At 43.8% G+C, this 27,752-nt stretch overlaps 1 protein-coding gene across 1 annotated transcript in view; it reads left to right on the forward strand.

Moving 5' to 3' along the window:
- Window positions 1–17,723, forward strand: part of FOXO1 (forkhead box O1) — a gene marked incomplete at its 5' end in the record, with an annotated part of 112,777 nt that extends 95,054 nt beyond the window's left edge. The window contains 2 exons of the mRNA XM_017850159.1: window positions 12,505–13,856; window positions 14,330–17,723. Coding sequence (XP_017705648.1) covers window positions 12,505–13,842 — 1,338 coding nt within the window. The remainder of the gene's footprint in view (window positions 1–12,504; window positions 13,857–14,329) is intronic.
- Window positions 17,724–27,752: the final 10,029 nt, after the last annotated feature.

Here is a 27,752-nt window from a genome sequence, read left to right on the forward strand (position 1 = left end):
GGTGGTTCAGGGATCCCTTTTGTCCTACCTGACATTCTCCCTTCTCTCTGAAGCTCAAAGAATTCCTAGTGGGATGTCCTTAAGTCATCTAAATGTGGTTCCAAGGCCGACTCATCTTGGAGCCTTCCAGAATTCCTTTAGCCCAGGCGTGATCTTGGGGAAGCACATTCTTCCTGGGCTGGCTTGCTTTGACCTGAAACTGCATTTAAGCTGGAAGTCCTCGTGGGTACCCCTGACACAGATGTGCTCACATCTGGTGGAGTGCCAGTGAATGCGCAGTGGTGAAGGCTGCTCTGCAGGCTTCTTTGCTGCTCAGTGCGTGCCAAGTTTTCAAACAGACGTGAAAATGCGGCTCTCATACAGGTGCTTCCATTGGGGTGGAAATTTGACCTTAAAAATAAGCAAAATGTAGGCTTCATTCATGTTAGGTGTGTGCTGATGGGGATGTGTGACGTTAGTGTGGGCACATTGAGGAGGGCCAGGAGGAGTCATGGAGGCTTTTAGGTATGTTAATGAAAGCAGCATTACTGAAACATTTCTGTGAGCTTCTTTTGGAGTCCCTAAACACGCCTGGGCTTCTGGTGGTGCTGAGGGAGCAGCAGTTTGTGAGGGGACCATGTCTTTTGTGTTATTTAGAAGGAAAGTGTGGACAGCAGGGTTGTTGTGCAGCTGACCTACTGTGTCTTAGAGTGTAATTGTGCTCTGCCTCCTCAGGTGGATCCCTGATGTCTGTGGGAAACTGGGCCACAGCCCTGCCTTGGCCTCAGTCTCTGTGGTCGGGGGAGTTTCTCTTTAGCATAAACCTGGCCCCAAATAGTTTTGCTGTTATTGGGTCAACCCATTTGGGAAGCTATTTGATTTGAGACAAACTTTGAATAATATTTGAGTGGTAACCACCAAACGGTATGTACTCGACAGTCTCAAGTCATTGTTGCATTAGGCTTCCTAGACAGAATAATGGGCAAGATGGTGTCAAGATTCTGTGTAAACCCTGCAGGAAAACTCAACATTGCAGGTAGTGTAATTCGGCATTACACTTTATTGCAGTTTGCTGTTGTTTTTGTAATCTGAATTATCATATCTAGGTCCCAAAATAGGAGAAAAAACACCTAAATCTAGACTTTGTACTCTGTTTACTAAGAATTCTTAGTAAACAGACTATGCATCCAATAGATAAATTCTTCCCTAGATTTTCCAGATAGCAAACATATTTAGGATAAAAACAGTTCTACACAGTACGTACTATGGGTGGGATATTGTCCTAGGGATTTTAATCTGTCAAAGTTTCAGTGTTCTTGCTTCTGAATTTGTATCCATAAAGTTTTTCACTGGCTTCTGTAAACAATTCAGGAACATACCTTGAATATACCTAACACGAACAGGATTAGTAGGCTTATCAATATAATGCTGACAGAATACTTTAAAATTCACTTTAGTTCTTTAAAATTTTAGAAAGCTTTAAAATGGATCAAAGTATTGGTATGGTTATGCTTTATTTTATGCCTAATTTAATTTCTTCATCAGAAGAGAGTAGATGCTAATGTGTTGTTTTTGGTTTTAACTTTGTTGTGCATTAGTCTTTTGGTAGCCAGATAGATAAGGTAGTTAATTGTGTTATAATGCTGTGCGTTTATAGGATCATTGCAGATTAGAAAAATTGCATGGCCTATAAAATAGACAAAGATTTTCATTAGGAACAGCAGAATTACTTCAGCGTCAAATGAGTTTCCTCTTAATATTCTCCTATGGTGGGGCCTTTTGCATCTGAGACAGCCATTAGGGGAAGTAGCAAAAGCATGGATATTCCAGTAAATTTGGTCGAAGTTTCAGGAAGGCCCCTTTAGGTCCCTGATGGGCAAAATGGCGGAGTTTTGGCTGTCTGCTGTGGATTTGGCAATGCCTGGCTTCTGTGCCTCCCTGGAGAGGAGCTGGAGAGTGGGTTAAAGGGTCCCCAGGGGTAACTGCAGGCTGCATCAAAACTAAATCAATCCCAGGGGAAGCAAGCTCCACTTTGAAATCCTTGGTAGCCTACAGAACTCTTTTTTTATTTTTTATTATACTTTATGTTCTAGGGTACGTGTGCACAACGTGCAGGTTTGTTACATATGTATACGTGTGCCATGTTGGTGTGCTGCACCGATTAACTCGTCATTTACATTAGGTATACCTCCTAATGCTATCCTTCCCCCCTCCCTCTACCCCACGACAGGCCCCAGTGTGTGATGTTCCCCATCCGCCTACGGATCTCTTTAAACAAGTCATTTAGAAGAATTTTAGCTAGATGAAATTTAGTCTCTGGATATCCACCACAGGGACCTTCTTAGCTAGGGTTGATGACATTCATTTGAGAGCTGGCCTTGTTTGGGTTGTGTGGTATCATTAAACCCAAGCGTGTGACAGTGTGAGATAGTTTCTGTTTTCCAGGCTTTTCTTAAACAGGGGTCCACATTAGTACCTGATACAGAGGGGTTATAGAAGAAAAGCGATTAAAATGAATGCCTTGTGATCTGGAGCTGGTGTCTAAGGTTATTGCTCATTTTCGCCTCACCTGGATTGTTTTGGGGTTTGTCTTTTTGGGGTCCTTTGTTTCTGATACTGCATAGAGCCCATAGTATTGAATGGTATAGGAGACTTCCATTTCACTTCCTGAAAATTAAAGGGCTTTGCCCTTCCTTTCACGAAACGGTAGCTTCCTTTATTACAGGGTTCTCATGTGGGACACAGTGAAATTTTGTAGTGCTTCTTTTTAATTACTACCTTCTGAAATGCAAAAGCTTTGGTATGGTGTAGTATCATTAAGTACATTTTCTGTTCTGTCCCTGAAGAGTTTTTCTTCAATCCTAAATGTGTGAGGTTATTGGCTGAAATGTTACTCTGAATATTTAGGCCTTTGGCTAATAAAGATCAGACAAACCACAGAGCATCCTCCGTCGTAAAGCTTTCTGCCCCCCCGTCTTGTAGAAGGTGGCCCCCTTCTTCCTTCTTTGTTCCTTTATACCACAGTCCCATTTACTTGTAATGCACCTCTTTACCAAACATTTTGTCCTGTAGTATGTTCTTATACTCCTTGACCTCTTCACATCTTAGGGCCTTTTTTTTTTTTTTTTTTTTTTTTTGAGACAGAGTCTCACTCTGTTGCCGGGCTGGAGTGCGGTGGCGTGATCTTGGCTCACTGCGACCTCTACCTCCCGGGTTCAAGGAATTCTCTTGCCTTAGCCTCCCAAATAGCTGGGATTACAGGCACCTGCCACCACACCTGGCCAAATTTTGTATTTTTAGTAGAGGCGGAGTTTCACCACGTTGGCCAGGATAGTCTCCATCTCTTCACCTCGTGATTCACCTGCCTTGGCCTCCCAAAAGTGCTGTGATTACAGGCGTGAGCCACCGTGCCTGGCCTGAGGGCTCTTTTAGAGTTTGTTTTCCATAAAGTAAATAGTCATGGGTGACTAGTATTTGCGAAGAGATGAGAGAACATCATTCTAATAATCGCCATCCTGGATATAATTTGTCATCAGGTCAGGTGCAGTGGTGCAGGCCTGTAATCCCAGCACTTTGGGAGGCTGAGGTGGGAGGATCAGTTGAGGCCAGGAGTTGGAGACCAGCCTGGGCAGCATAGCAAAACCTAATCTATTTTAAAAATTGTTCAAAATTAAAAATTAATCTATTATCAGATAACTGCTGCATCTCCCTTAACTTGAACAACATCCTGGACACACGTGTTCTGACACAGGTCACCTCAAAAGTTGACAGAATATGCTAGTTAAGTGCTCAAATTCTTTCATTTAAAATTTTCTTAACAAGGAGAAAATGCGATTTTTCTGTAAATGAAGGATTGCAGCTCAGTTGTGAGGACATGGAAATAAGCCTGAGGAAGGCTGGCCGCCTTTAAACAGGAAGTTTGTGATGAGTGACTTTTAATCAAGTTACAGCCATTCATAATGGCTTAAAAAATTGTTGTTTATGTATTCTTTCACTTCCTGAAGCAAAATAGCCAGCATTTATTGTCTCTGTGTCAGGCGATGCACCAGGCAATTTCATGTATATCATGCCATCCGTGCATATAACTGTTTTACAGATGTGAAAACAGGCTTGGTGATGAGATCCAGGGCTTAACTCAGAAGGGCCCAGAGGTAACTCTGCCTCCAGAGCCGGCACCTCCGGTTCTGCCTCACAGTGTACTTCCCAAGTCCATGAAGCTTCTCCTGACACCTATGAGTTCTTCCATTTGTCTTTTTAGTACTGTTTGACATGCAAGCATAATCTCCTATATTCCTTTTACAGTGGATAGTCATATTTTCCCTTCCTTTGGAATGACTAGAGTCAGAGATAAAACTGTGTAGAACTAAATTTGTGTCTATAACGGTTTGAGACTATAGGTAAGGATTGGCTTGGCTAGGGGAGGAATATTGCATGTTCTTGGTACTTGCTTTACATTTCTTCCAGTACTAAAGCTCCACGTGGTTCTATTTTTTGTAAATGAACACCCATAAGTTTTCCATCTGCATTGCAATCTCTCTGAACTTTGTTTCCCTAATATAAAACAAAAGTGTTGAACCAGATGACCTTCGAAGTACCTTCCGGTTTTATCAGGCCACGAGTCTCTGCCCACAGCCCTGGGATCAGTGGAGACACTTTAAGACCTCTGCGCACTGCGGGTCGTAGTGGGGGGTATAGTGGTCTTTGAGGATATTCAGGCAAGAAGGAGACGATTCTGGGAAATGAACCAACCTTATGGAAGGATCTAGGGTGTAAGCATGTAGATTAGCTATTCTTAGCAGATCTTGTGTAAAACACTTTGTAAAATTGACTTACATACTATCTATTGCTAACGTGTGTCTACTGACATCTCTTGTAAAAAGAAGGGTTGGCAAAAGGTCATGTTTTCCTTCTGTTTGCAAACAAAATGGATTATTTTTAAAAGTTGTTGTTTTATTAGTAACTCTTAATGGGAACCCTGTTGAATAGATTTTTCTACTTTAGTTTGTTTTCACTTGTGGAAGTGCAGGAAGAGATGGTGTAAGAGAGAGGAAGGAGGAGGAGGGAATAAAGACCATGCCGGGAGCCTGCGTAACAATTGCACACATTGAGAAAGTTCACATAAATTAGATAAAATGCTTTGGAAAAATCTAGTTTGTCTAGCATTTTGAAAGAATTTCTAGAATTTCTGGGACAATGAATTCATTTAATCATATGTTCCAGTTTCTGAGTGTGAAGTTCTTTTTGTTGGATTTGGTGGCTGTTGCTCACACCTTCACGCAGGGTGGTAGGCAGTTCTAGGTAGCTGGGGGTCTCTGGGGACCTTTCTGCTTTGTCTGTGAGTCCCCACAGGCTTTCCCTAGGACGATGCTCACATCTGAAATGCACACTTCAGCTGCTGTGGATTCCTGCCATAAAGAAGAACCCACTAGAAAAAGAAAATCACATTGTGTAATTTTTTTTTTTTTTAAGACGGAGTCTCACTCTGTTGCCCAGACTGGAGTGCAGCGGCGTGATCTCGGCTCACTGCAACCTCTGCCTCCCAGGTTCGAGTGATTCTCCTGCCTCAGCCTCTCGAGTACCTGGGACTATAGGCCACTGCCACCATGCCCTGCTAATTTTTGTGTTTTTAGTAGAGACGGGGTTTCACCATATTGCCCAGGCTGGTCTTGAACTCCTGATCTTGTGATCTGCCCGCCTCAGCCTCCCAAAGTGCTGGGATTACAGGTGTGAGCCACCGCACCCGGCCACATTGTGTTAAGGCAGAAAATGAGCTTTATAAACCAGTGAACAGAATTATTTCTGCTCCCTCAAGGTGCACACATGTAACCTCAGCCTTAAGTATGTTCCTTTGATTCCTCTTAACAGTGGTGAAGCCAAGGGGATAGTTTTTCAGCCAGCAGTGGGGTTGCAGGTTGACTCACAGAACTTTGTTTTGAGCCCTAACTGGACAGATCATTTTCTGAGTCTTAATTTTTCCTTTTCCATTTCTAAAGTGAGGCCAGTAATACCTGCTGATATAGGGCTGTTGCAAGGATGGAATGAGATGTATTGACAGCAGGAAACTGTAAAATACATAGTTGATATAATAAACTATAAAATAAATAAAAAATATGAAACACGGGATATGAAGGCCATCTAAGGGTTTCATGAGCAAGGCATAAGTTGCGATTTTGCATTGTTTTTGGTTAAATATAAAGACCAGGGTTATCATAGAGCTGCCAAGCAGAAAGAAATGCAGCATGTAGCAGTGGTGTGGAGATCACTGGCTGACAGGTGGTGGTCTTCATATAGGCTGAGGGACAAGCTAGATGCATGTGAACTGGTAGCTCAGGTTGGAAGGCAGGATTTGGGGATGTGAGTCTCCAGGCCAGGGTGAAGAGAAGTGGCTGGGAAGGCGGCCAGGCTCAGCTCTGAGGAGGTAGAGAGCTGCAAGCAGAGGGTGGGACCAGGTCTCTTTTTTTTCAACCCAGTCTTGAAGGATGGGGGCAAAGTCAACCTAGACTTGACTTAGAGCTAGTTCTGCTGGTTTGATCATCTTTATTGGGGCCTTCAGGCTCCTAGAAGGCTACCGTGAAAGACTGACTAGTGGTCTGTAAATGGTTTTTATTAAAAAAAAAAAAAATCACATACCCTTTTGATAAAACATACTTGTTTATACACTTTAAATATATTGTGGGTATTACATAATACATTCACAAATAAGAATTTTAAAAGACTGAGATAAAAAATTTAAAGTAGGCCGGGCGCGGTGGCTCACGCCTGTAATCCCAACACTTTGCGGAGGTCAAGGCAGGCAGATCACGAGGTCAGGAGTTCAAGACCAGCCTGGCTAATGTGGTGAAACCCCGCCTCTACTAAAAATACAAATAATTAGCTGGGCATTGTGACAGGTGCCTGTAATCCCAGCTACTCGGGAGGCTGAGGCAGGAGAATTGCTTGAACCGGGAGGCAGAGGTTGCAGTGAGCCAAGACCGTGCCACTGCACTCCAGCCTGGGCAACACAGCAAGACTCCGTCTTTAAAGAAAAAAAAAAAAATTAAAGTAAATGAAAGTTGTAAAGATTTCATCCTGCACTTCAATGGCTATCTAATGATTGCCTTAGACAGCTGGGAGCATCCTGGGGAGGGCATTGTGTCCTCAGGGATCTCTGGGGACCAGCCTCAGCACCTCACTTCTTCCAGCCACAGAGGCAGAACAGTGAGGGAATAGAATAGCAGTGCTCAGTTGGAACCATCCCTCGTGGAGCCTCCCAACTGGCCTGTTGAGGTCCCTGCTCTGCCAACCCCTGCTGCTGCTCTGCACATGCTGACTGTGTCCAGAGTTTGGAGGGCCCTGGCCCCAGCAATGTGTAATGCCTGCACATGTGGCTTGGCTGCAGCACCTTGAGAAGACTTAAGTATTCTAGTGACACTGGCTGACCAGGGCACTGACAGACTTACCTTAGTATTTGAATCAGTTCTGAGGCAATATCTAGTGTGAAGAGAAAAATTGTTTTTCCCAAACCAGTCAATCTTTCCAGTAATTAACATACCAAAAAGCCTCATGTTAAGTGAGAGCTGCATCGTGTGGTTATAAAGAAATAAGACTAATGTTTATGACATAGATAGGTCTGTAAAACACAGACATATGTTATTTTATGGCTGCTATTATGCCAGTAGTGATAACAATAACATTAGCTAGTAGAGATTAAGGTAAGCCTTTCCACGCATACTATCTCATTTAATCTTCGCAACAACCCTGTAAATGTGGGAAATACTAATCTGTTCAACTGTTACTTGAGTGCCCCATATGGTGTTGGCGCTGTGAGGATACAGTGTACAAGAAGACAGACAAAAGTCCCTGTGCTCACTTGAGCAGCTCACAGTGTAGTGGGGAGCCAGGCATGCCCCCCGCCAGGGACCCAACATAGTGGAATCATAAAGAGGGGTGAGTAAGCAAGGTCCCATGTTAGAGCTGTAGGATGGGATGAGGTCATCAAGAAATGCTTCTGGAGGGGACAGTTGGGCTGAGACAGAAACTGGGGCATGGAGGGCAGGGTGGCAGCCTTTGGAAAGAAAAGGTCCATGCTTCTGGACAGTCTGTGGGTTGTGTTGTTTTCTGTCCTATTAAGTGGCTCTTTTCTCCCCAGGTACATCAAAAGCTGGACTCACTTTCTCCCCAGGTAGATGAAAAGCTTCTGGAGGGCATGTTCTGTGTCTCTTTCCTTCATGTCTTTCACTACTCCTAACACAAAATAGTTTCCAGTAAATGCTAGTTGACATGAGTTGGTACTCAAATGGATGGAGATGTGTAGTGTTTAAGATACCGTATTTTCCTTGTAATGTTTTTTGGGGTTCAAGCAACATTTATTGAGGCTATGGTATTAGAAAGTAAAGACAAACTTCGGCCCTTTGCTCTTTAAGGAGCTCAGAATCTGAACATAGAACAGCTAGCAGAGCAGGTTGAACAAGCAAGTACACCATGTCGGGGTTCCCCAACTCCCCCGTCTGTGGAGCTCATTGGGTCAGGCTTCCCAGGAAGCACATGCTGCACTGCTTGGGGTGGCCAGGCACGCAGATGGCAGAGGCTTGTGAGTGGTGCAGAGAAACAAGCTAGTGGAGAGGAGATTGGCTGACTTGTGTTTCTCTACTGTTGTCATGTAGAAACCGCTGGATTTGGGCAAGTGATTGACAGGGCATGAGCCTCTGTCCTGACACCCTGTCTCTGTCCTCAGGTAATATTTGTTGGGAGTTCAAGGGCATAATATCTCAGAGCCCAGCAGTGCCACGCGGCTCTGCTGCGGAGTCCCTCTGGTGAACTGCTCTTTCATCTAGCCTCTCTCGTGGCCGGTAGAGGAGTGCAGACACAACGTCGTTAATAGCAACACATTTTTACAAGATTTACCTTTTCAAACCCCACCCCCTAGAAACCGTAGCTTCTTTAATGTCCTGCTGGCTGTGTGAAAAACAGGAATTTATGTAACAAGCCCTGCACAGCAAACCTTTTCCTGTTCGGAAAAAATTTAATTGTTGGCAAAGTTAGGAGACAGCTCTGTTACTCAAAGAGCGACCTGAAATGTCCTCTTAGAAAAATATGTAATATGATGTTTTGATAAGTAAGAGACTGCTGTGGCTTTTTTTTTTTTTAAGTCTAAATTAGTATATGTCCCACCTGAGTTAGTGAATGCTTCTTGACTATTTTAAAGATTTCCTTATTATGTCTCCTGTAGTCTTTTAAATATGACCCCAGCTGCGCTTGCCAGTGATCTGACAGGCTTATCATGAATGTTAGAGAACTTCACCGACTCTCCCCAAGTCAGTGCAACAACCAGGAAGCTTCTATCTGGGAAGATCTTTCTTCCCCCTTTATCATTAACTAAATGTGACAGGGACAGGAGTCAAGCTTCCTCTCCTCCAGAGATTTCATCGGAGCTTATCTGTGTGTCTATTGTGTTCAAAGAACAAAACTGTCATGATGGAATATTGTGCAAATGCCTGGACTTCCAATCCAGTGTATAGAAAACGTCAGGGTCAGAGTGCAGGGCTGCATTCCAGCGCTACCCCAGGGGCAGGCCTGCTGATATTAAGGAGGAATTAAGAACTCTGTTCCACTGGGGTTGGTGAGTGTAGCAGACAAGGCTATGGCTCTGTGAGAGCATGCATGTGTGTGTGTAGCGCCTTCCCATAGGAATTTGGGAATCTTAGGGGAATGAAATAGGATGGGAGGGAAATGTACTCCCTGGCCTCTTTTAGGGATTCCTGTACCGACTTTAAGGCCCTGGCCCTCCTCACAGCATGTCTCAAGGTGAGGGTAGATCTTGGGTGCGGAGGAAGGCAGGGAGTCTTGGGAACAGGAGACAGTCACTGCCATGCACTCACACACCTGCTCCGCTCCAGCTGGGAATCTGGGGCTCTGGTGGTGTCTTCCCCACTCTCACACTCACTGTATGCTCTGGCAGGAGGGCTTGTCATGTAGCTGCCGTGTTGAAATCTTTAGGCGGAATGAGTACAGAAGTCAGAGGGCATTTTGAAATGTGGATTTCTGAGCCGTGACTGCTGGGCCTTACCCTGACTTTTGCATCTCCCTTTAGAAAGTGAGGCCCCTCCATTTTCTCTCTTCTACCACCTTTTAATGAGAGAAGACTTCTCTCCCAGTTCATGTTGGAGCCAGGCCTTATCCTGCTGTGCAGAGGCTCTGCTCAGGCGCAGTGGTTGGCACTCGGTCCTGGGGGGGCCCATGTCAATGGCATGAGGATGTGGGCGCTGTGGCTGCACCCCTGGGTGACCACAAATCCAGCCAGAGCCTTTTTGTGGTTGAGAAGAGGGCCTGCAGAGATGCAGGGGGCATGGTCAGCTGAGCCTTGCATCCATTTGGCAGATGAGGCCAAGAAAGCTGGGAGACTGTGCACATTCCAGGGTCTTAGGACACCCAGAATCCCACTCCTGGCCTTGGGAGCAGACCTCTGAGGAAACAGGCTGCTGAATGAACAAGTTGCAGTGGCTGTGTGCCCTGTACTGTGCTGGGAGCCAGAAGCTGTAAGACGAGGCCCTTCCCCCTGGGGAGCTCACAGCGTTTCCCTCGTCTCCTTTTCCACGTGTCCCATGGACTCTCCTGAACACCGTCTTACTGTGTGTTGTAGAGGAGGTAAATCAAACCATGACTTTCTCATCTGCAGCCTGGCTCTGGTGTTTCTACTGAAACTTGGAGAGACCACCTCTGGCCCCTTTCACCATGTATTTGCAGTTGTGGGTTTGTATCTCTACTACTTCTAAGCTCCTATACACGCCACACTGAATAGGAATAGGGGAGCAGGACTTTGGGGGCGCAGGATACCACTATTCTAAGTTGGGGTCTAATATTCCCTTAATGGTGACTGCTTACATGCCAGGCACCACTGAGCATTTTTATGTATCTCATTTAATACATGTAACAACCCTGATAAGGTTCTATAATTTATCCCTGCTTTACAGGTGAGGAAACTTAAGAGACATTAGGGGCTAGGCAGCTTCCCAAGGTCACCTAGGTAAGTAAGTAGCAGAGCCACCCAAGTACTCCAAAGAAAAATGGTTGGTTTTTCTTCCCTAGTTGGCCTACGGATGATAAACGTGGCATGATTAGTCATGAAGCTGCGCTAGCTTGAGTGTTAGAGCTCTTTGCATTCTTTGTCATTTCTTCCCATCCCAGGTTGTCTGTTTGGACAGTGTAGCCTCTGGCTACGTGGAGGTGTGTCATGGAGTTAGTTGGTGCATCCTACTCATACTACTGGTTGTTGGTAGAACTGGAGGGTAGGGGCACTACTTGAAATAAAACAAAAATTTCTTTTGGCAGATCAGCTTTCTCAAATACAAAAGCAATGACTCTGTTTTCCTTATATTCACTTGTATTTGCTTAATGGACTTTAAAAGTGTGAATGAATCCAAGTCTTACTAATTTGGGGGCCTTTAATTCTTGATCAGCTCTATATTCTTTTTTTTTTCTTTTTGCGACAGAGTGTTTAACTCTTGTCACCCGGGCTGAAGTGATCTCAGCTCAGTGCAGTCTCCTTCTCCTGCCTCAGCCTCCCAAGTAGCTGGGATTACTGGCGACTGCCACTACACCCGACTAATTTTTGTATTTTTAGTAGAGATGGAGTTTCACCATGTTGGCTAGGCTGGTCTTGAACTCCTGACCTCAGGTGGTATGCCTGCCTTGGCCTCCCACAGTGCTGGGATTACAGGTGTGAACCACCATGCCTGGCCTATATTCTCTATATTCTTTCATCTTTTTTGTTTCTATGAGCATGTGGGCCCAGTGATATAAAATTTCTTTATGTAAAGGGCACATGTTCAGACTGAAGAGAATTGGCAGTAGTTTTAAGGATAGTAGAATGGAAGGGGTTTTTGATAGCACTTTGATACAGAGTACTGTTGTAGCTAAGCAAAATTTAAGCGGTTATTAAAACCAGTTCCTGTGATTTTTCCATAAAATATAGCTGTATAAAAGGAGGTATTTCAATACTTTCTATTAAATTTTATCCCTTCATTAAATTAAAATACAGATTTTTTTTTTTTTTTTTGAGACCCAGTCTTGCTCTGGCGCCCAGGCTGGAGTGCAGTGGCACGATCTCGGCTCACTGCAAGTTCCACCTCCCAGGTTCACGTCATTCCCCTGCCTCAGCCTCCCGAGTAGCTGGGACTACAGGCGTGTGCCACCACGCCTTGCTAATTTTTTGTATTTTTAGTGGAGACGGGGTTTCACTGTTTTAGCCAGGATGGTCTTGATGTTCTGACCTCGTGATCCGCCCGCCTGGGCCTCCCAAAGTGCTAGGATTACAGGCGTGAGCCACCGTGCCCAGCCACAGATACTGTTTTTAAGATAAGATACTATTTATTCCTATGCTATTTGAGATCTTTTGTAGTGACTTCAGAGCCATTAGGACTGTTCAGATGAAAATCTGTACCACACACTCTTAAGATTTTTTACTTGTTTTCCATGTAATACATGTAGAATAGTAAGTTTTGCAAGCAGAGAAGTATTGTACTTCTAATAAGATGTTTTGCCTTACAGAATTCAATTCGTCATAATCTGTCCCTACACAGCAAGTTCATTCGTGTGCAGAATGAAGGAACTGGAAAAAGTTCTTGGTGGATGCTCAATCCAGAGGGCGGCAAGAGCGGGAAATCTCCCAGGAGAAGAGCCGCATCCATGGACAACAACAGTAAATTTGCTAAGAGCCGAAGCCGAGCTGCCAAGAAGAAAGCATCCCTCCAGTCTGGCCAGGAGGGTGCTGGGGACAGCCCTGGATCACAGTTTTCCAAGTGGCCTGCAAGCCCTGGCTCTCATAGCAACGACGACTTTGATAACTGGAGTACATTTCGCCCTCGAACTAGCTCAAATGCTAGTACTATTAGTGGGAGACTCTCACCCATTATGACCGAACAGGATGATCTTGGAGAAGGGGATGTGCATTCTATGGTGTACCCGCCATCTGCCGCAAAGATGGCCTCTACTTTACCCAGTCTGTCTGAGATAAGCAATCCCGAAAACATGGAAAATCTTTTGGATAATCTCAACCTTCTCTCATCACCAACATCATTAACTGTGTCGACCCAGTCCTCACCTGGCACCATGATGCAGCAGACACCATGCTACTCGTTTGCGCCACCAAACACCAGTTTGAATTCACCCAGCCCAAACTACCAAAAATATACATATGGCCAATCCAGCATGAGCCCTTTACCCCAGATGCCTATGCAAACACTTCAGGACAATAAGTCAAGTTATGGAGGGATGAGTCAGTATAACTGTGCACCTGGACTCTTGAAGGAGTTGCTGACTTCTGACTCTCCTCCCCACAATGACATTATGACACCAGTTGATCCTGGGGTAGCTCAACCCAACAGCCGGGTTCTGGGCCAGAACGTCATGATGGGCCCTAATTCGGTCATGTCAACCTATGGCAGCCAGGCATCTCATAACAAAATGATGAATCCCAACTCCCATACCCACCCTGGACACGCTCAGCAGTCATCTGCAGTTAATGGGCGTGCCCTGTCCCACACGGTAAGCACCATGCCCCACACCTCGGGAATGAACCGCCTGACCCAAGTGAAGACACCTGTACAAGTGCCTCTGCCCCACCCCATGCAGATGAGTGCCCTGGGGGGCTACTCCTCCATGAGCAGCTGCAATGGCTATGGCAGAATGGGCCTTCTCCACCAGGAGAAGCTCCCAAGTGACTTGGATGGCATGTTCATTGAGCGCTTAGACTGTGACATGGAATCCATCATTCGGAATGACCTCATGGATGGAGATACATTGGATTTTAATTTTGACAATGTGTTGCCCAACCAAAGCTTCCCGCACAGTGTCAAGACGACGACACATAGCTGGGTGTCAGGCTGAGGATTAGTGAGCAGGTAAGTTCACCCCAATATCAAAAGACCTTTTGAAAAATAGAACTTAAAAGAGAGGAACACAGTAACTTGCCATGGTTAGCACATCTTTGATGTCAACTGACTGCCCCTTGCAGAGAGGGATCTTTTATCATTCATTCTCTGTCCTTTTTGCAGCTTATCAATTTTCCTTCATAGCTTAAACAGAAGGAAGCTTCCTTTAACTGCTTTAAAGATTTCTTTTGACAGTTCGATGGCTGCATCTTTTAGTAGCTCTTCAATAAATGAATACATTTGATATAAATCAAATGCTGAAGGGTTTTTTGTAAAGTAGAATTTTCCTCATTGAATGATTTTAGAGCTGTTTGAGAAAGCTCTAGCTTCTTGCCCCTAAGTATGTCTGCCACTCTTAACATGTTAAGTTGAATTGATTTTAATTTGGCTATATTTTCATTGTGTGTGTATGTGTGTGTGTGTGTGTATGTGTTTTTTCCTAGGTTACACTTAAAAGTACTTCAGATTGTCTGACAGCAGGAACTGAGAGAAGCAGTCCAAAGATGTCCTTCACCAACTCCCTTTTAGTTTTCTTGGTTTAAAAACAAAACAAACAAAAAAAAAACCTTCCTTTTTTCCTTTCGTCAGACTTGGCAGCAAAGACATTTTTCCTGTACAGGATGTTTGCCCAATGTGTGCAGGTTATGTGCTGCTGTAGATAAGGACTGTGCCATTGGAAATTTCATTACAATGAAGTGCCAAACTCACTACACCATATAATTGCAGAAAAGATTTTCAGATCCTGGTGTGCTTTCACGTTTTGTATATAAGCAGTAGATACAGATTGTATTTGTGTGTGTGTTGTTTTTTTTTTTTTTTAAATATCCATTTGGTCCAAGGAAAGTTTATACTCTTTTTGTAATACTGTGATGGGTCTCATGTCTTGATAAGTTAAACTTTGGTTTGTACTACCTGTTTTCTGCGGAACTGACGGATCACAAAGAACTGAATCTCCATTCTGCACCTCCATTGAACAGCTTTGGACCTGTTCACGTTGCCACAGAATTCACATGAGAACCAAGTAGCCTGTTATCAATCTGCTAAATTAATGGACTTGTTAAACTTTTGGAAAAAAAAGGTTAAATGCCAGCTTTGTACAGGTCTTTTCTATTTTTTTTTTGTTTGTTTATTTTGTTATTTGCAAATTTGTACAAACATTCAAATGGTTCTAATTTCCAGATGATTTTTGACGTTATTGGTGGGACTTAAGAACATTTTTGGAATAGATACTGAACTGTAATAATGTTTTCTTAAAACTAGAGTCTACTTTGTTACATAGTCGGCTTGTAAATTTTGTGGAACCACAGATATTTGGGGCAGCATTCATAATTTTCATTTTGTATTCTAACTGGATTAGTACTAATTTTATACGTGCTTAACTGGTTTGTACACTTTGGGATGCTACTTAGTGATGTTTCTGACTAATCTTAAATCATTGTAATTAGTACTTGCATACTCAACGTTTCAGGCCCTATTTGGGCAGGAAAGTGATGTATAGTTATGGACACTTTGCGTTTCATATTTAGGATAACTTAATATGTTTTTATGTATGTATTTTAAAGAAATTTCATCTGCTTCTACTGAACTATGCGCACTGCATAGCAACAAGTCTTCTCTAGAGACCTCTGTAGTCCTGGGAGGCCTCATAATGTTTGCAGATCAGAAAAGGGAGATCTGCATCTAAAGCAATGGTCCTTTGTCAAACAAGGGATTTTGATCCACTTCACCATTTTTAGCTGAGCTTTAGCGAAAGTTTCCCCTCGTAATTCTTTGCTCTTATTTCAGTCCAGGTGGAGGTTGGTTTTGTAGTTCTGCCTTGAGGAATTATGTCAACACTCACACTTCTTCCCATTCTCCCTTCTGCTGCAGATTAGGTTACTTAGCACACTGTGGAAGTTCAAGTGGAAGGAGGGAATTTAAAAATGGGACTTGTGTGGTTTGTAGAGTTTATGTTCATAAGTTCAGATGGGTAGCAAATGGAATAGAACTTACTTAAAAATTGGGGAGATTTATTTGAAAACTTCCAGCTGTAAGTTGTGCATTGAGATTATGTTAAAAGCCTTGGCTTAAGAACTCGAAAATGTCTTTAGCCTGTAGCAACCTAAACTGTAATTCCTATCATTATGGTTTTATTACTTCCCAATTACCTGTAACTGACAGACCAAATTAATTGGCTTTGTGTCCTATTCAGTCCATCAGTATTTTCAAGTCATGTGGAAAGCCCAAAGTCATCACAATGAAGAGAACAGGTGCACAGCACTCACTGTTCCTCTTGCGTTCTTGAGAGGGATCTAATTTTTCTGTATATAGTCCACATCACACTTGCTTTGTCTTGTATGTTAATTGCGTCTTCTTTGGCTTGGTAGTTCCTAAATGTTTAACAAGAACACAAGTGTTCCTGATAAGATTGCCTACAGTAAGCCAGCTCTGTTGTAAGCTTCACACTGTGATCTTTTTTTTGAAGATTCATTGAACCACCACCACTCTAACCATCCTCATTTTTGGGCACTCCAAGACATAACTGGTTTTAGAAACCCGAGTTCCTCTAAGCACGGCCTCCCGGGTGTGTAATTGAACTTGGTGCCAAAGTACTTGTGTACTCATTTCTATTACTACGTACTGTCACTTTCCTCCCATGCCATTACTGCACCATAATACAAGGAACCTCAGAGCCCCCATTTGTTCATTGAAGAGACAACTACACTTAAAATCACTGTTAAAATCTTACTACTTCATAGAGTAGCTCTTAGGAAAATGTTTCTTCCTCCTGAGTCTGGGTAATTATACCTCCCCCAAGCCGCCATTGTGTGTTGAAATCCTGACATGAATCCTGGGTAGCTCTCTGACAACAGTGAGGTCCAGGGAAAAGCATCTGGTCTGTCTGGAAAGCAAACATTATGTGGCCTCTGGTAGTTTTTTTTTCCTGTAAGAATACTGACTTTCTGGAGTAATGAGTATATATCAGTTATTGTACATGATTGCTTTGTGAAATGTGCAAATGATATCACCTATGCAGCCTTGTTTGATTTATTTTCTCTGGTTTGTACTGTTATTAAAAGCATATTGTATTATAGAGCTATTCAGATATTTTAAATATAAAGATGTATTGTTTCCGTAATATAGACGTATGGAATATATTTAGGTAATAGATGTATTACTTGGAAAGTTCTGCTTTGACAAACTGACAAAGTCTAAATTAATGAGCAAATGTATCCCAGTGAGAAGTAAATCAATGGAACATCCCAAGAAGAGGATAAGGACACTTAAAATGGAAATCATTCTCCAACGATATACAAATTGGACTTGTTCAACTGCTGGATATATGCTACCAATAACCCCAGCCCCAACTTAAAATTCTTACATTCAAGCTCTTAAGAGTTCTTAATTTATAACTAATTTTAAAAGAGAAGTTTCTTTTCTGGTTTTAGTTTGGGAATAATCATTCATTTAAAAAAAAAATGCATTGTGGTTTATGCGAACAGACCAGCCTGGCATTACAGTTGGCCTCTCCTTGAGGTGGGCACAGCCTGGCAGTGTGGCCAGGGATGGCCATGTAAGTCCCATCAGGACGTAGTCATGCCTCCTGCATTTCGCTACCCGAGTTTAGTAACAGTGCAGATTCCACGTTCCTGTTCTCCGATACTCTCTGAGAAGTGCCTGATGATGTTGATGTACTTACAGACACAAGAACAATCTTTGCTATAATTGTATAAAGCCATAAATGTACATAAATTATGTTTAAATGGCTGGGTGTCTTTCTTTGCTAATTATGCAGAATAAGCTCTTTATTAGGAAGTTTTTTGTGCAGCTATTAAATACTTGAGTTAAGTCTTGTCAGCCACAGTGTTATGGTTGGTTCAAATCTGGTATTTCCTTTGGAGGAAAGGGGGAACAGCCCCTCTGGGACCAAACCGTAGTCCCCTGAGATGGGGAACAAGTACAATCCCTGATAACAATCCTGGAATACTTCATCTTTGGAATGTCTGAAACTACATCAATTTCAGTAATTACTAGACATATTAAGTCTTATGTTAGAACAGACTCTGCTAAAGGTAAAAATACCTGGAAGGCAAGTTAGGAGGGTCTGGCTAGGAGGTCACAAAGCAGATATGGTGGATGGAGTGCCTGAACCCCATGGCTAAGGTTGTAAGTGCGCCTCCAGTCACTACTGCACACCTTGCTGAAGAGGGAGGATCAGCCCTCTAAGTGGCTGTAGATGGGCAGTTTATGTTTGCCTTTTTCAGAAAATGTCTGAGGAATGAGCCGAGATTAGATTAAGATGGTTAAGATGCATTTTAAAATCATTGTGAAGCCTACTTTCTCCTAATTTCTGAGTTTCTGACCGGACAAGTGAATGAGCTGGAGAAGCAAGGAAGAAGATTATTCTGTTTATCTCTAGACACTGAGGGTCCATCCCGCTTTCACAGTATTTTAAAATTTACCCACTTTTGGAAGTGGAAACCCTTTCTTTAAAAGACACGACAGCCAGAAGCCCAATGTATAGAAGAGATGAAAACATCTACCCCCCATCCCCTGGGGCTCATGCATAGTTCAGTGTGAAGACTGCAGATCTAGTCCAAATTAGGAAAAACCCCTTGATTATACCCCAGAACTCTAACCAGCTAGCCTTTGACAACTCTGCACATATATACAGAACTGCACATCCAGTGTCATTACTTGAGGCCAGTTTCCAAGTTTTACATTAATTGATAAGCAACATATAGCAGGAAGGTTTCCCTGGGAGGCCTCGCAGGAGGAGCTCAGTGTTAGCCTTTGTAGCCTGACGGGCTTCCTTCCTTGGACAGTTATCTAGGCCCTTGATGTGACCAGAGCGGACAGTAGAATCAGGCTGTGTACCTAGGTTTGTTTCTTGACCTGTGAATCGGCCACACTGGAAGACCTTTGCCTTGGCTATTGTTTCTCCGTGTTTTAGGTGACCTATAACAAGGACACTGCACTGATTGGTGGGGTTAGGTAAGGGAGGTGGAGGGCTGTTCCACTGGATATACCATGCTTAACAATGGCAGTCTCTGAAGCAGACGTCATCACATACACATCAAACCCTGTATCATCTGGTGGTGCTCATTCTGGGCCCAGGTGTATGAAGGTCAATTCCTGGTAGCCTTCCTTATTACAGTTTGTTGTTTTGGTGTAAAAGTTGCTTTGGTAAGAAATAGTTTAACGCTTAAATCACACCAGTTACATTTATTGAGAAAATTATTGGGAAAACGGATTGGGGTACAGGTCCACTTGTCAAATCATAGACTCTGGGGTGTTTTTTAGTTTAAGTAACTAGAAAAAATGGAATTTCCAGTGGACTGGAAAGGGAGGTAGCTGTATGCGGGGATAAAGGAGAAGAACAAGTAGTCCTGGTTGGTGGTGGGTAATACATCAGGAAACCAGATGTGAAGCGGAGCCGTAGGCCTTGGGAGGAAGCTACGGAGTGTCACGGGGGCATCTGAAAGCTAAAGAGAGCTTTTGAAGCCAATAGGGAGAGAGGAGGCTTTCTGTGCAAGTGCCTGGCTTTGGTGATGTGGCTGTGAGAGGAGGAACTGTGTACTGAGAAGGCATTCACCTGTTAGAAGAAGCAAAGTAAAAAACAGTTGGGGCCAGCTTTTCCTGCTTGACTGGTGGCAGGACACTTTTCCACCCCCAGGCCTCTGCCCCCATATTTCCACGGACTCCAAGGCTGAAGGAAATTTCTTGCCGTTAGTACCTTTCTCATGTCATATCTCCCCAAAGTGACTCTCTTGTTTTCTTGGAAGCCACTGGTGGAAAGTAGAGATTTACATCCTTCAGGAAGAAGGTCGCTTGTTAATTGTCCTTTACATACTAACTTCTATGAGCTTAAATCCCCGAACAAGCAACTTTGAGAAAGAATTCCTACAAAAACACATGGCAGATGGCAGTATAGGAGCTCTGATGGGTTCTTGCAGTTGCTAGAGTTTCTGCAAACATACTTGACTTGTAAAGTACTAAAATTGCTGCCCAAGTCGGATGACCTTAGATGAGATAGCTGCCTAGAATAAGGCTCACATTTTAAACCAGATTTTTCTCTCGTGATGAATTGGGGTAGAGAGATCCATTTGCACTTTAGCACTTGGTCCCAGAATAAGCCAGAGATGCCCACTTCTTAAGTCTATGCTGGTGTCAGGGACACTTGGAGTGTGTGCAGAGTGGGAAGTTCTGATGCTTGGGCAGCAATTTCACCACAGGTAAAATGAGGATACCTTCTGTTACCTGCCTCACAGGTTTGATAGGAGATGAGAGGGATGAGGTAATGTCTGTGAATGGTTTCCTGTGTCAGGGAGAAAGCCTGCACAGCTGAGTGGTGTCATCTTAGGTAATAGTAGGCCTTGGGATGTTTCCGTAGTGGGGCTTCTGACAGCGTCTCCCTGTAGGATAAGTGAGAACTATTTGGTACATCCCCAATGTTTTTCTGTTGTTTGTTTTGAGACAAAGTCTCACTCTGTCACCCAGGCTGGAATGCAGTGGTGCAGTCTCCACTCACTGCAACTTCCACCTCCCGGGTTCGGTTGATTGTCCTGCTCCAGCCTCCCGAGTAGCTGGGACTACAGGTGTGCACCACCACACCCGGCTAATTTTTGTATTTTTAGTAGTGACGATGTTTCACCATGCTGGCCAGGCTGGTCTCCAACTCCTGGCCTTGTGATCTACCTGCCTTAGCCTCCCAGAGTGCTGGGATTACAGGCGTGAGCCACCGTGCCCAGCCCCCAGTGTTTTTCTGCATTCCTATTTGCTGTGTTTCATTTCTTAAGCAGGAGAGTGTAGACAGGTTTACAGGACCATTTCCAAGAGTGAGTGGGCCTGTTTTTCTTCAGCAACTCTATTATCAGTAGTAAAACTGTAAACCTGTATCTACCCAATAAAAACTAGTATTGATATTTATTCCCCAAGAAGTTCCCCACATGAACCCGTACTAAAGAAATTTACAGACATTTAAGCTTTCTTGACCTTGACCTCATCCCAGTCTAGAATACACTCTGTGGGACTCCATCTGTAAGATAGGGAGAGAGGAGAGGAGAGGAGAGGAGAGGAAAAGCCTGAGGTCGATGAGGGCACAGTGGTGTGTGTTGGAGCCCAGTCACCTGGTCCAGAAAAATGAATGGTTAAACTTGCAGAAGTTTTTTTTTTTTTTGAGACGAAGTCTCGCTCTGGCCCTCTGGCTGGAGTGCAGTGGCGCAATCTTGGCTCACTGCAAGCTCTGCCTCCCAGGTTCACGCCATTCTCCTGCCTCAGCCTCCCGACTAGCTGGGACTACAGGCACCCGTCACCACGCCCGGCTAATTTTTTGTATTTTTAGTAGCGACGAGGTTTCACCGTGGTCTCGATCTCCTGACCTTGTGATCCACCCACCTTGGCCTCCCAAAGTGCTGGGATTATAGGCGTGAGCCCCCGCGCCCAGCCAACTTGCAGTAGTTTTGTGAGCCAATTTTAAACACCTTCATTATCAACAAGTCAGATAAACTATTATATTTAAAAACAAAGATAGTAAGTCCTCAAAACTCCTTATTTTGTAATGATCCTATTCATGTTAGTCTTGTCCACCATCGAGGTTGTTGGCTGCGACTGTGTTGCATGGTGAGGATGTTGTGTAATGGTGTGCTACGATAACTGATCCCAGGTGTGGCTTGGCTCACTGCCTGAAAGCTAGATTTGAGAGACAAGGGTTGGTGGGAGGAAAAGCAGGATTAATTGGAGAGCCAGCAAACCAAGAAGATGAGAAACTAGCCTTCTAAGGTACCATCTTAAGACAGTACAAATTTTAGGCTCTTTTTATTTTAAGGGCAGAAGGAAGAGGAGAGGATTGAGATCAAGAGGTAACAGATAACCACCGACATCTGGGTGCCAGCAAGGGTTCAGGAACTTCTTTGTCCTCGGTCAGGTCACAGTGCTCCCATAAATCTTTAACAAAAACATAGTTGTTTACATATTTCTCCTTTAATCCCAGAGTTAGTTTTTAAAACTACATGATTGCTGTTTTTGCATATTAATAGTACTCTAAAATTATCCTTGTCTATGTGCAGAAATGGGTAAGGGCCACTTAAACCAAAATGGAGTGAGTTATGTTAGCTCTTTGGCTGTTTCACTGTTACACTGCTGCTGTGCTGACACTAAGCAGAGTTTCAGCTTCACTAATATAATTTGGGTGAGAGTGAGAAATAGTTTAACAGTTAAATCACATCAGTTTATTGAGAAAGTAAATCTGAGAAAAAAAATGGTTTGGGATACAAATCCGTTCATCAAGTCCTGGTTGGATTGCCACCATATGTTGGCTACGGATAAAAGTACACCAAAAAAATCAGAGAATTCTGTGAGAATCAATTGACCTAATATAATTTACAGTAGGGAGTATTGTATATTTTATTATTTGTAAATTGTTACTCATCTTTTATATCAGGAAATTATTCATTTATGTACGTATGTACAGGCACACGCTATTTCCCCACAGAGCAGGTTGTTAAACATTGGCCAACACACCACCGACTGGGTGTATGAAGGCATTAAAGGACTAATGATTTTGGTGACAGAATAACAGGCAGAATGGAAGTAAGGGAAAGATAGAATAGGAGGTTGAGGAAGGGTCTGGGGTAGAATAGGAGGTTGAGGAAGGGTCTGGGGTGAGGTCATGGCAGCAGGTGTCTGAGAAGCTGTGAAGTCCAGGGCCCTAGAGGAGAAGAGGTTAGGGGATGGATGATAGGGCCTCAAGATTGAATGTAGCATGCAAATTAGATTTCAGAGCTAACCAAGGGACTTGGGGTGGAGAGGAGTCACATTTAGTGCCAGTGCCTTTAATTTGGGGGAGAAATGCGGAGCCAGTAGCCACTAGATGTCAGTGACTGGGAAGGGCACACACACAGCGGGTTAGGCTGATGCTGTAAGCATGGACACAGCTTTTAATATGAGTGTGCAAGAGAAAGATTCTAGAGTTGGAAAAGGAATGCAAAGAATGCCAGTTCTGCTTTTTAGACTCATTTTTGATGGGAGGAATTACACCTGCATACTGGGGTTACTGTGGAAATTAAATAACCTGAGTTAACCCTTTATGGTAGTGATTGGCATATAGAAAGGGCTCACAAAATAAGAGCAATCAAACGTTCTGGTTTGCTTAGGAAAAGGTGTTGTCCCAGCACAGTTATGGTTAAGTTCTTCTTGTTAGTGAACGTGTTCAGGTTTGGGTGATTAATTATATGTTCACCCTATCAACAAATGACTGCTTTTTAATTACTTCCTGGAACGCTCACCTCACAGTAGACCTACCAAGAGCACCCAGTGGGTGAGAGGACTCAGAGGCCCCCTGGAAGAATCTATCACAGGCTGGAGGGTTATTCTTCTAAAGGAATGTTAGCCTGGTGTCTCAGCATAAACGTGAATCTATGACACATACTACCATCCGAATGTTTGTGTACCTCCACCGCCCCATTCAAATGTTGCAAATGTTGGTATCCTGACCCCTGTGGTGATAGTGTTAGGAGGTGGGGCCTTTGGGAGGTAATTCAGTCATGAGAGTGGAGCCCTCATGAATGGGATTAGTGCCCTCACAAAAGAAACCCGAAAGAGGTACCTGTCTCTAGATACCCCTTCCTAGAAAGTGCCATCTGTGAACCAGGAAAGGGAGGGGCCTTGGTCTTGGATTTCCCAGCCTCCAAAACAGGGAAATAAATTTCTGTTGTTTCTAAGCCACCTGGATTATGGTATTTTATTATAGCAGCCTGAAGGTACTCAGACAGCATGCAAGGACCTTCCCAACCAACCTTTGCCTTCGCATCTCCACTATATGCACCAGGCACACTCCATGCCCTTTTATGCTTCCGGCCTTTTGCATGCTGGAAGGTGTGTTTATCCGGAATGTCTGTTTATCTGGAATGTCTTGCTCCTCCCTTCCTTACCAAAGTCCAGCTCAAAGCCTCCCCCTATCATTAAAGTCCACCCCACCCCCTAGTATCAGAGCAGTTACACAGGTGAACTGGAACCGTTTAAGACTCCTTTCCCAAATACAGCCTTGTGGCTGTGTTTAGCCCTGGCTAAATACTAACAATCTCCCGAGGCAGCCATCTAACCATCCTAACAAGAAGTTTGGAGCCAGGCCTGCTTGACTTTGGTTCATCAACAGCCTCCCACTGAGCCTGAAGCAACTGGCCAGTGCAGTTGACCACTGGACACAGCCAAAGACATTCTTCTTTGGTGAGCCAGCCCACATCTGCCAACATTCCACCAAATTAAAAGCAGACCAAGAACCCCCATCTTTTGACAAGTCTGGAGCTGCTATTGCTTCAACCGAGGCAAGCACAAAGGCAAGAGAGAAAGGTATAGGCAACGGTGAAATGTCTAAAAGGGATCATTGGCCTGCCCTCCCGCCATCTCCAGGGCTGCAGGATCCTTTCTTTACATAGAGATTTTTCTCTGGACTTCAGGGACAGAGGCAGCCCTTTCACTTAGTTCCTACTTCCGAAATTGCCATTAACAAGACTGAAATGCCAGTTTATCTACTTTCCCCCAGAAAGGGTGGCATGTTTATAGGCAGAGCTAGGATGTGCTCGTCTTGGGACAGTTATAGTCTCTGAGGTTGTTTTTTAACAAGACAACTGGCCACCCTTAATTAAATAGATAATGTGATTTGTTTTCATGCCACCTCACCTGAGAAGGACATTGCAGTGTTATTTGTAGTTTTTGCCTCGGTTGTGTGATGGGCGTGTCTCCAGCTCTCCCCAGCCTAATGGGATTGGATAAAATATGTGGATTTCATGTTCTGACTTAAAAAAAAAAATTAATTTGAAGTCCTTGAAATATTCAAATATTTTTGAAATATTTTGGAATTAAATATTATTTTGAAAGGAAAATAATTCTCCTTTGCAAGACAGAAAAGTTTTTCCTGTTTTATTTCCCCACTCCTACCAAAACAATGTCTTGGTGAAAAGGAGGACCTCCTGAGGTCAAGCAATTCTGTTTAGAAATAATTGGGAAGTTGTGAGAAAACGTAGCCTGAATTGGTTGGGCACAGTGGCTCACGCCTGTAGTCCCAGCAATTTGGGAGGCAGAGGTGGGTGAATCACTTGAGGTCAGGAGTTCCAGACCAGCCTGGTCAACACGGCAAAACCCTGTCTCTACGAAAAATACGAAAATTAGCCAGGCGTGGTGGTGCACGCCTGTAATCCTAGCTACTCAGGAGGCTGAGGCAGGAGAATTGCTTGAACTCGGGAGGCGGAGGTTGCAGTGAGCTGAAATTGTACCACTGCACTCCAGCCTGGGCAACAGAGCGAGACTCCATCTCAAAACAAAAACAAAAACTCCTCACAAAAAACCTGAATAGAAAACTTCATTTGTACTTGTAAACGCATCTTCTGAGACTCAAAAGTTCTAAGAGTCCTATGAGCTATATTTTAAGTCAATATTATCTGTAAGTTTCTAGTTCCCCTCTGACTCCATTTTTCTGTCTTCAGTAATTGTTATTCCATTAAAAACATGGCTATAATTTTCAAAACCCTGGATAGGGCTGGCTGGAAGCATTTAACAGCTGTATGGAATCTCATCTAACCATCATGTGCCTTTTTCTGGAAACAACAATCTGAGCAATTGTCCTTGTCTTTTGTAAGAAAAATCACATGATTAAAAAAATAGATGACTAGCAATACTGTTGTCACTTGGTTACTGGCAGGAGTAGAGAGAGGGAGGAAGACATAGGAAAAATGCTTTCTTGGATCCTTCAGCCACACCAATCTGCAAACCTTTCTGGAGTAAATAATTTCCTTTGTCATTTCTGGATAACTAAAAAAAGACTTTGGAATGTTTCCAGGCCTGGGCATTCTATCATGTAATATACTTCCAGCGTTTGAGTTACCTTTCCTTGCTCAAAGAGTTGGCTCAGATCTCAGCCATGTTCCCCGCTGCTGGATCTGAGTGTTGGGGAGACTGCTATGAATTGAATGAATGAAAATTCAGTGTTTGTTATGGACAATAATGGCCCCTCTGGGATTAGAAGACATGTGAATCAGCTCCCAAAGGTGCTGCTTTGACCTTAGTAAGCATTCTGAAGCCAAGCGGCTCTTTGCCTCAAATGTGTCATCCAGAAAGAGAGCTGCAGGCTTACCCCTGACAGGGAGGTGCCTGTCACCTTGTAGGCTATAGAGAATAGAGGCCCCATGTATGAAACGTTTGGAAGCAGCAAGACTGGACATTGACCAGCATAAAGCAAGTGTTGGAACTGGTTGTTTCTCTGCAAAATAAGTTGATTTGTTTTTTTTCCAGGGCACTTCTAAGACTTGTAGAAAAAAAACTATGATTAAGAAAAGTGTATGGATTATTAGGAAAGGCTTTTTGTTCAAAAGGTTTTGTGATTTTAATAGCGCTTTGCATTTATAATACCTTCCATCCAAGGATACCAACCACTTCTGCCAACGCTAATTCCTCAGCCTCCCTTTGAATTAAAAAGAGTAGAGCAAAAACCCATTCGCTGTGGACCATGGAGAAGTGAAAAATGAGTCCGTCGGGCGGGGGGGAGTTTAGTTACCCAAGACCCTGAGGGAACCTGTTGTAAGGGAACTTCAGAGATGAGACTTTCTCAAATGTGAGCTACGGTTCAGAATTACTTGGGAAGATTGGTAAAAAATGCAAATTCCAGAACCTCTGAGAAACAGAAACAGAATCTTGGATGGGGGTTGTGATGGTGGAGAAATCTGATTTTTATGAACACTGAAATTTGAGGACTGCTCTTAGACTACAGAAACGCTGTAACATTTTCTGCCATTCATTCATTCATTCATTCATTCATTCATTCATTCATTCAATAGTTACATTTACCTACTGAGTATCCACTGTGTAGCGGGCCCTATGCAAGATGCTAGAGACATCCTATATGGTGACTGGGACAGACGCGCTGTCTTTCCTCGTGAGGCTTGCAGTCTTCTGCTGCTCTTTAGTATGTAGTGTGGGTTAGCAGAAAGATGTCATGAAGTATTCTGTAAAAATAGGCTCTTTGGATCAAATAAATACTGGGCTGATAGCAGGCCATGAAACTGAAAATTCCATCATTCATCAGAGGCTTTTCCCTCCCTAACCTACTGTGGGTGCCGCATAAGTGAGTTGGACAGCCTGGTCTCCTGCTCTAGGAGCTTGCGCATCTGGGCCTGGTTTGGCCTCTCCTCTGGTCTTGCCAGCACAAGGATCAATCCCTGAATAACACTGTGGAGTGGCATTGAAACCGTTTGAGCCAAAAGGCAGATCTGGAAACCGGCTTATTTGATCTGGGGGGACCACGTGGCTGAGCTAAATGCATCCAGGTCTGAGGAAAATAACAACCCAGCCCCCGCAGAGGGTCTGTTTTCCATCGGAAATGGGCCTCTCTTTTCTTAAAGCTGTGAAACAGAAGCAGCTCCTCTTACAAGATCTTTGAGGTAGCATAAGCTAGACCCAGTTGTTGGTGCTGGGATGAGTTTCCCATACTCCAGGCTGGGTGGACACCACCTTGCTCCAGGCTAGCTCCAGGGCAAAGGCAGCTCCAGGGCAACTTCCAAACCCCTGGCGAGGGAGCAGCGGCCAAGGTCGGAGCCACCTGGGGCAGGGCCAGACACCCCATGATGGTAACACTTTGACACTTCATTTGGGTGGTGTCCTCAGGCGGAGCTCTGTTCCATGCTACAAATGCTGAGGAACATTTGAAGGAGGATGCCTGGATTTTTTTCTATGCTGTTTGTAAAGTGTCCCCCAAAGTGGACATAAATCAATCTCTGTTGCAAAAAGAATCAATACAACCTGGCCTTTCCTGATGCCTCAGGGGCGTCGTTAGGAACGTCTGTGATGGCGCAGAGTTGGTGTTCAGCCATGTCCTCAGGGCTGTGGAGGTCGGTC

The sequence above is a fragment of the Rhinopithecus bieti genome, unplaced genomic scaffold (genome assembly GCF_001698545.2).
Source record: "Rhinopithecus bieti isolate Rb0 unplaced genomic scaffold, ASM169854v2 scaffold_32955, whole genome shotgun sequence".
NCBI classification, from domain to species: Eukaryota; Metazoa; Chordata; class Mammalia; order Primates; family Cercopithecidae; genus Rhinopithecus; species Rhinopithecus bieti.